The sequence below is a fragment of the Lactuca serriola genome, chromosome 5, assembly GCF_051521515.1.
Source record: "Lactuca serriola cultivar US96UC23 chromosome 5, Lser_US96UC23_V15, whole genome shotgun sequence".
NCBI lineage: Eukaryota > Viridiplantae > Streptophyta > Magnoliopsida > Asterales > Asteraceae > Lactuca > Lactuca serriola.
Genome location: NC_136412.1, coordinates 103043898 through 103053769, shown reverse-complemented (window position 1 = coordinate 103053769; position 9872 = coordinate 103043898). Strand labels below are relative to the sequence as shown.

Genomic DNA, 9872 nt, shown 5'->3' with positions numbered 1-9872 from the left:
TATATATATATATATATATATATACACACACACAAAATTGACGTCCTAAGTCACGTCTTTTAAACGACATGACTCGTTATAATTCATAAAAACTTGAGACTTAACATTACTTTCAAGTCATGCTTAACATTATTTAAAACCTTTATATTAAAACCTTTATTATATATATATATATATATATATATATATATATATATATATATATATATATATATATATATATATATATATATATATATATATATATATATATATATATGATTCATAACAAGACTAAACGGTAGCGTGCCGATGACACCACACTCAACATAGGTTGATGATGAAATTTTTGCCATTTTTGCCACTTTAAATAGAGGTTAGGGGTGGTGTTTAGGATAATCATGGGTGGCTCAACCATTTTGGGGGCTCAAAGCGAACCAAAAATTTGAGGCCCTTTGACATTTGCTATACTCGGAAGATGAATATGTCGCAAAAATGAAAATCAGTAGAAGAATGCAATGTCATTTTAGTTTCATGAATACAACGATCATTGATTTATTTTTCCGTTTCATTTATTTTGTGGTTACCGGATTATATTTTTTAATGGACTAAATTTTTGGACTTTGGAAAGTATGGGCCTCCTTAGAATTGGAGGCCTTAAGTCTTTGTTTAAAAAAACTCAACATAGAGCCAACCTTGAGGATAATCACCGATAAAAAGGGAAGATAGTGAGTTTGAACACCAAGAAGATAAACATAGCAGTGAAAACTCATCATCGATATATTACTACCGACAACAATATTATTGGGGTGTTCACCGCTGGTAATAGCTTACAAATAAGCATTACCACCGATGGTAACATGACACTTTATAGACTAAATGTATATATCAATTTAATTAGCGTAAAAGATATTATTTTTTTATAGTTAATTAGTGTAAAAGATATATTTTGAATATATACTAATATTATTTGCTTTATAATTTAACGATATTTAAAATGTTTACTAGAAAAGTCGATGCTATTTTTGTAGTCCAATGTTGTATTTTTTACAACGTACACGAACTAAATTTTTTACAAAAAGTTTAAAGAAACAACTGGGATTGAACCACGTCTTATCCTTTTTCCTTTGTTTCACACCTTCTGTTTCGACCAAATCTCTCTCTTTCTCTTTCTCTCTCTCAATATCATATATGCTGCGTACTATGCTATACCCATGTCCCCACTCTCTTCTTTCTAGTGGAAACGTGAGCTGACTGAGCAGCCTTCTCTGTCTCTCTCTCTCTCTCTCTATTTGATGCTTTCTGTTCTTATGGAAACCCTATCTTTTTCTCCTTCTTCTACATAACCATCATCACCACAACCATCGAATTTGGTTCTGCAAGATCACGCCTTTTGATCAAGTTGACGTCTTTTTGATATTTGAAAAAACACTTCTTCTCCACTTCAGTTGATTCCCCGGAAGATTTAATTCATACTCTGTGTTCGATTGGCTGTCTAACGTTGAATTAGAGATATAAAATGGATTCAGGAAATAGTGGGAGCTTACAGTCATCGAGTGGTGCTGAAGAGGAGTGCGATTCACGCGCCGCCGTTCATGATTCTGGTTTCATCATCACCCATCATCACCAACCTCACCCACCACCACCACCTTTCAACCACTATATGTTTGATCAGAATCAGATCAACAACCCCTTGATGTTTACGCTGTCCCCACAACATCAAACTCATAATCTTGACTCTGCCATCTGGTCCAAAACCCTACCTTCTTTCTCCGACCACCAGTTCTTCCCTTCATCGTCACAAACCGCCGCAAATACTGTACCATTCTCTCCGGTTACGACGTCAAACACTGAGCCGATAACGACTTCAATCCCTCCTCCCCCGGCTCGCAACCCAAAGAAACGATCAAGAGCGTCAAGGAGAGCACCGACTACTGTGTTGACTACAGACACTAGTAATTTTAGAGCCATGGTTCAAGAATTCACCGGCATCCCTGCACCACCCTTTACATCATCGTCGCCGATGTTCCCGAGGTTGTCGACAAGTTTTGATCTTTTTGGTAGATCCTCCCCCATGATGAGATCCAACACCAACAACTTTGATAACCAACCTCAACTACCTCCTTACCTTTTGCACCCATTCCCACAAAAACTCCAGTCTTCTTCATCTTCGATCTCTTCGTTGTTGGACTCATCTAATCTGCTCAACACCATGCAAAACACAATCTCCTTTCCTTCTAATCCTCTAAACCAATCTTCATATCTGAACCAGAAAACCACACAAAACGATGTATCTTCAAATGGGTTTGGTGTGATCGGGCAAACCCAGATTGATGGACTCCACACCACTCTACCAGACCTTGTTTCAACCACAGGAACTGCACCCACATCCTCAACCACCAAAGCAAGAAACAGCGACCAGATGGCGTCGGGAAACTGGAATGGCGACGCTAACTACAGCAATGAAAAAGCGGCGGATCATCTTGGTGCTGTTATGAAAAATGATCAAGGGTTTATTGAACCCTGGGTTTGTTCTTCAGATTAATTACATACATACGCGGATCATTTCTTATGATTATAATAGTGATGGGTATAAGAGTATGGGTATGAGTATGGAAATTATGAGCTTCCTCTAACAATGAGAGTACTACTTGAAGATTTGTGTGTGTAAATAGTTGAAGAATTCAAGAAATGATGATGAAGTTGTATGAAAAAAATGGTGGGTGTCACATGGGATTTGACTTTTGGATACTGTTTAGGAACATGGAGGTTAGTAAGAGATCTGATCGATTCCCTGTGTTCATATTCTGAGGACGTTATTCTCTCTTTATGTGCATTAAGATTTTAAAGAGTAACATATCTATGCATTTTGACCTCTTTCTTTTCTTTTGCGAAGACTCATTTTAGTTTACAAGAGGTTTATGATCATCCTAGTTATTTGTATTTTTCTCGTATTTAATTATTATATTCATTAGAAAATTATTTAAACATTATTAGGTTTGACGATCCTAAGTCATTATGTAATTAGTTTAACGATATCTTGATTATGGATTGTTTCACTCCATATTGGTCATAAAAATGATGTTGAAAACATATTTTAGGTCTTCAACCAAAGAGAAAAAAAAAAGCCTAACAAAAACAAAACTAACTAAAAATCCATTAATTTGTCACAAATTTACTAGTATATGATGATCGACAACATTTTTAAATCGGTTACTTTATTATAAACATAAGCAAAAAAAAATGGTAAGCTACAAAAGATGCAAATGGAAGGTCAATTGGAATTAAGCACCTCAAGCCTTAAGATCACAAAGCGGCGACGACCATAAATTTCTTTTACAAAAAATGTTATATTTCCTCTAAAACTCAATCCTATCTAAAAAGTTCAACAACAAACTTATTTTAATTTTTAAATTCAGAATTAAGCAACGAATTTATTTTAATTTTTAAATTCAGAATTATGACGAGGTCAAATGAAATGAATTCATATGGAGATGCTATCAATTGCTATTTTATACATTAGATATTTGTATATCTGGTTTAATAGTTTGAACTATTTAAAATTCTTTTTAATAAATGAATGATTTTTTTTATCATTTTTCACATTTTCATTTAATTTGTCAAATTTTATTTTATGGTTATTTTAAATTAATTTTTTTCACATGTCATTTTATGAGTTTTTCTATTTTATTAAATTTCATATAATAAATGTATATCAATTGTATTAATAAACTTACATTTTAATTTCCAAATTTCTAATATTAAAGTTCATTAGTTTATTTTATTTATTTAGATTGTTGTTTAAATTTAAAAGATAAAAAATATTTTCATTATAATAATTTATTATTTTCTTATAAATTTAAAGTTCTTATTTATATATATATATATATATATATATATATATATATATATATATATATATATATATATTAAATTACCTCATATAATAAATGAGTCCCTTAACTAATATAGTATTATTTTATTTGCGATTGTTGTAATTTTAGATTAAACGTTTAAACATTTTAAAATTATAGGAGTATTATTTTACAATTCCGTCAAATTTTTGGAAAGGTAAATTTCTATATAGAATAAAATGTATTTACTAATTATTTATATGTATTTGAATAGTCGGGTCTTATTAACGGATACTAAAATCCATAAAAAAGCAAAATTTCAAAATGCCTCACAAACCATCTTTTATGCTATAAAAATATTTTAGTTAACATGCAATTTCTCACAAAATGAAATTGTTTAAAGTAATTGTGAAATACTATTTAATGTCATATAAGAAGTTTTCTAACAATATCATGGAATCTTGACTGTTTAGACGCACTGTAAGTTTAGCAAACATATTGTGAAATGCTATGTTTTCCGCAAAATATGAAAATACAGGTTATATATTCTAACACTTTAATGGAAATCAAATCACTGTTTCTTCTAATTTTTATTCTGTCATCTTTAATGAGTATTCTTGCAACAAAAATGAATGAATAAAACAAGATATTTATAATAGTTCTTCTAAATGTGTTGAAGAGGTTTTAAAATCAACCTACAATAGAAATGACTTTCACCCACGATTTTAGCCACGGATTACCTAACAAAACCTATGAATTAACGTTGAAAGAATATATACGTAGAATTAAAGAATCATGATATGAACAACAAGTTTAAATTTGAAAACATATATGATTGGTAGACAAAATTTACAACTCTATGAACAATGAGTTTAATTTTAAAGTACCTAATTAATCCTCCCTAATAAATAAATAACTTTTTGCCACATGTCTTACTTTTCATTTGTATACATGTCATTTTCTAGAATTTTTGAATTTTCTATTTTCCACTTGTTATTTTATTGTATTTTTTATTTTATTAAATTAAAATTCCACATTTAATATATAAGGCAATATATATGTAAGGTATTTATTAAAAAGAGTTTATATATGTATTGTATTCAATATATATTAATTTTAATATATATAAGCCTCATTAATTTTAATAATTCAAATTTTTTCTTATTTTCTTTTTTAAATTCAAAATTTTCAAATTGTTAAAATTTCATATTTAAGTTTTTTTAAATAAACTCATCTAATACATGGGTTTCACACCTAGTATATATATATATATATATATATATATATATATATATATATATATATATATATATATATATATATATATATATATATATATATATCAAATTTACAACCCGTACTCTCTTAGGCCCTTTGGAATACATATCACAAAGGGCTTCGGTGTCCAGTGTGACATGAACAATGACCACAAAACCACCCTGTTCCTCGATTCTTCGTCGTTTCGTAGAGAATTGTGGTTGGGAGGACGGTAGACCATAACTAATCACAGTGAAGAACATAAATTGACCATTGAATGTTAAAAAATGTATATATTTTTAAATTTTTTTTTACCTACAAATACAACCTGATTATTGAATAAAATGAATAAAACATATAGTTTTAATTTGACCATTGGAGTCCTCAAGCAGACTTGACATGTAGTGAAACACGTTGGAAAGAATAAAATGAATAATGCATGTGTCACACCCTCAAACAGGAAGTAAGGCGGAAAGCAAACATCATGATGTACATACTAAGCCATCGTAGCTTCTCTGAACGAATCTTTTCGTTCTCTTGAATACTATGACTTGTTCATATAAGTGAGTTATTATAGTTACTTTTAAACGTTTTCCCTAAGTTTTAATCTTATATAAATATAAATTAATTTTTAAAGTAATTATTTTAATTTGAAAACATACCGCTGCTCGCTGGCGACTCCGAGGTAGATTCTCTAGCGGTGATCATCAGAATTCGTCCATCAGCTCCTGAGTTCTTTGTATCAGGCAGTCCCTCTGGTAGTGTCTGTCACACCCCAAAACCGAGAACGTCGGAATACGTTCTAGGGTGGAGGACGTCATGCTCAGTATCATAACAATGCATAATAGTAAAAACAAGCAACCACATCCATTTCATTAATATAATAATTGTAATACAAGCGTGTTCTGTACATTTATGTAGACACCAAAAATATAAACAAAATAAAAGTTGAGTCTTATATGTGCTCCATCTTCCAAAAGCTGCACCAGTACTTGTTTATTGTTGACCTGAGAATACAAGTTATTTTGAAAATGAGTATCAGCATAAAGCTGGTGAGTTCATAAGTATTTAGTGTCATTGTTTGTATAAAAGTGTTTGCAAATCGCATAGCATGACATTTATTAACAAAGTTTGAAGATGGTTTGATCCCTAGAAAATCCCATATTTTCCAGCAAAAGTAGTCTTTTACCAAGACTTAGTTATTTGTAAATTTGTTTCTTTGAAAATGTAATAGTTTTCTTATGAAAGTATCACAAATGAAAAATACAGTTTTAAACTTGTTCATCATAGAGAAATAACAGAGTTTCACCCCAGCAGCATCACTGCCGGTTAAGTGTATTAGTGAATGCGAACTCTGGATAATATTAATTGTGTGCACCCCTCGGGATGTGTGTTTAATTAAGGTTTGAATGTGAGCTCGTATGTAACCATACTGAGTGATAGTAGTGTAGTGGCTGACCCTCCAGGTCACCAATAGTGTAGTAGTGTTTTGTCATCCTGGGCCAAAGAGGCTCAGACTGTAGCTAGCGGTCAGGATGGGGGAAATATCTGTCTCGTATAGATATATACACGTAGTGGTCGCTCTCCCTCCAGGAGACGATGGCTACCCGACGATCGCATAGCGATAGGTCGTATAGAGAGATAGTGCATCACATTCTATTGTAGTATTTTCTTTCGTATGGTATATAGTGTTCTCTTAGTATACTATGTACTGTTCTCTTGATGTAGTTTATAGTATTTCTTCTTATAGTGGGTAGTGTTTCCTTAGTATAGTGTATAGTGTTCTCTTCGCATCGTGTATTGTACATATAGTCTTGTAATTGTACTAACCATAGAGTGTATCATAGTAATATCATAAATGAGTGGCAATCCTTAACTATACATATTATAGTTACATTGAGTACTTGATTGAGTGTCTTCGATATGTAGAAGTATCGAACTAGAGTGAAAACTTTTATATCTAACACAAATATACAAGATATATAGCTAAGTATTCAACGACAATCGGATAGATAACCTAACACCCTAAGTCCACAATCAATCAAGAACTGGAAATAAGGTCAGTTATTAGTTCTAAATCCTTTAATACTTACTTATATAAATATATTGGTGTAGACATGATTTGAAAATAATTTAAGGTTTGAAAATATTGAAAAATTGTTTTAAGACAATTGATTTGTGAAAATGAGGTTAATAAACATTTGAAATAACTTTACTGACCAAGTACTTTAAAATGTAGAAAATCCTTTTGTTAGCAAGTTTTAAATCACGTGTGATTGATACTGTAATGTATTGAATTCAACTTGTATTCCCCCCCCCCCCCCCCCCCCAATAAAAGCATTTAAAACATTTGAAAGGTTAATTAAGGGGTATGAACTCACTTTTTAACGTAGGGTTCGAGTGTGCGATTCGTATGAGTGTTGAGTGTCAACGGACGCTCTGAACGCAAGTAGCCCCTATTAACCATATCGTGACACATATATAAGTTAGAGATAAGGCATTTCATGACTAAACATGATGGGAAATCCCTCCTAAGGGCTTGGAATCACTAAGACTAAGCATCCCATGTTCTATACCCAATGATCTATGCAAGTTTAAGGCCAAATATGGGTATTAGGGTGTGTGTATGGCCATAAAGGTGAGTGTGCGGCTGGGGAATGCGGCCAGACTGGTGTGTGAGGCTGCACACTAGAGTGTGCGGCCGTACACTCCTTGTTTGAGTCCTAAGTGTTGATTGTGTGGCATTACTCTCACTTTGGAGGGTGTTTTGAGTGTGTGCGGCCACCTGATGAAGGTGTGCGGCCGCACTCCTTCATGGGATGAAGAACACGAAGAACATTATGAGTTTGAGGCTTGGATTCAAGTGTTTTACCTCTATGACAAGCTGAATGATGATGTTCTTCACGTTTTGGAGGCCTTATAAGTGTTCTTGGGTGGTTTTCTAGAGAGAGAAAGTATAGAGAGAGAAAGGATGTAGCCAAAAGTGAATGGAAGGGGGTTCTCCACTTTATATAGGGTTGAGTGTGAGGCTGGAGGGGTTTGCTGCTGGGTGTGCGGCTGGCTGGCCGCACACACTAGTGTGCGGCCGCACACACCTCTCTTGGTGTGTTTTGCTAGATTTCATGATGCAACACTCTTCCTAACCCTTCCTAAGGTCCATATCTATGATATATTAAGCCTAAAGCACTCGTGCGGACCCAACATTCTATTAAAAGATGCTAAATTCAAGTGAATTATAGATAAATGGATCGATTGCATAATGTAAAAGTGTCGGGTTCTCACAGTGTCGAATCTAGCCATAGCCATAGTAGGCTTGGTTTTCTTCAACACCTAGGACTTGGAGATCAGTTGAGCCGATGCCCTGAAAAAACGGATTGTGTGTCCCTTTCTATGGCAGTTCAGGCACTGCATTTCCCGACATACTCCAGTGTGGTGATAGTTGCACTTTCCACACTTTCGGAGAGTTCCAGCATATCGACAGGCAGGTGCTAGAGTAACAGGTGTTGTGGCGGCGTAGATAGTACCCATTTGTTGCTCCTACGGGGTTTCCTGTGTTGTTCGTTCCTTCCTCTTTTCCCCTGATTTCTATTTATAGTCTCCTCCCTTTGATGGCTCAGGAACGAGGACCCCCACGCCATGTCGGACTCCATGGTCAATGAGTCGTTGGGCCAGGTGTTTGTCACTATCAAATGTAGTTGGTTTAAAAGACAGTACATCTCCTTGCATCAGTGTCACACCCCAAAACCAAGAACGGTGGAAACGTTATGGGGCGGAGGACGTCATGTATAGTATCACAAAACAGTAAATGTAAATAAGCAAACAACATCATCCATTGCATTAAATATATAATTTTAATACAAGCGTGTTCTGTACAGTTATAGACACCAAAATAATGTAAATCAAAATAATAAGATGAGTCTTGAATACGCTCCATCTTCTCAAAAGCTGGCATCGGTACCTGTCTACTGATGACCTGAGAATACAAGTTATTTTGAAAGAGTTTATCAGCATTAAGCTGGTGAGTTCATAAGTATTTTAGTGTCAATGTTTGTTATCAAAATCGTTTGAACGTGTCTCAAGTATAAGTTTGTGAAATGTACGTAAGTGTTTGTAAAAGTTTGATCTCTCAGAAAAACCTATATTTTCTATTAAAGTAGCCTTCTACTAAGGCTTAACTATTTTGTACGCTCGTTTGTTGTAAAAGTGTGTAATTTACCAAGTATAACTATCATTAAATAAAATATAGTTTTTACATTAATGCATAAGTGAGGTTATCACTAAAATATGTAATGGGTAAATCATTGTAGTACTGTAGTTTTGTATAATAAGAACTACGGTTGTACTAACTAACTACCTTAAATCAGATTTATATTAAGGTATAATGTGATAAATTGCACCATGCTATCGACTGGTAACAACGACATAATGAATGGTCGTAATAAAGAAATGACGTTTGGCACCCGCAGACCTGCAAGTCCGGCTGTAGCTAGCAGCAAGATGTAGGATAGTCAATCCAGTATAGATCTATACGCAAACTCACGCTCTCCCTCCAAGAGAATTCAAGCTACAACTCGGGCCACGACATTTAAGGCATGCTCCGACACAGTGGATCACAATTGTTAACGTATTCATGTATATGTAATGTTTCTCGTTCTAGTATAGTTGTATATGTTCCTGTTTCTAGTATAGCTGTATATGTTCATGTTTCTAGTATAACTGTATATGTACATCTTTCTAGTATAATTGTATATGTACATGTTTCTAGTATTGTATATGTACATG

At 33.6% G+C, this 9872-nt stretch overlaps 1 protein-coding gene across 1 annotated transcript; it reads left to right on the top strand.

Annotated features, from left to right (window-relative positions):
- The first annotated feature begins 1097 nt into the window (after nt 1–1097).
- On the top strand, nt 1098–2860 carry LOC145052835 (uncharacterized). The gene has a single exon (XM_079000730.1). It carries the CDS (start codon nt 1499–1501, stop codon nt 2522–2524), a length of 1026 nt encoding a protein of 341 aa, XP_078856856.1. The 5' UTR covers nt 1098–1498; the 3' UTR covers nt 2525–2860.
- Nucleotides 2861–9872: the final 7012 nt, after the last annotated feature.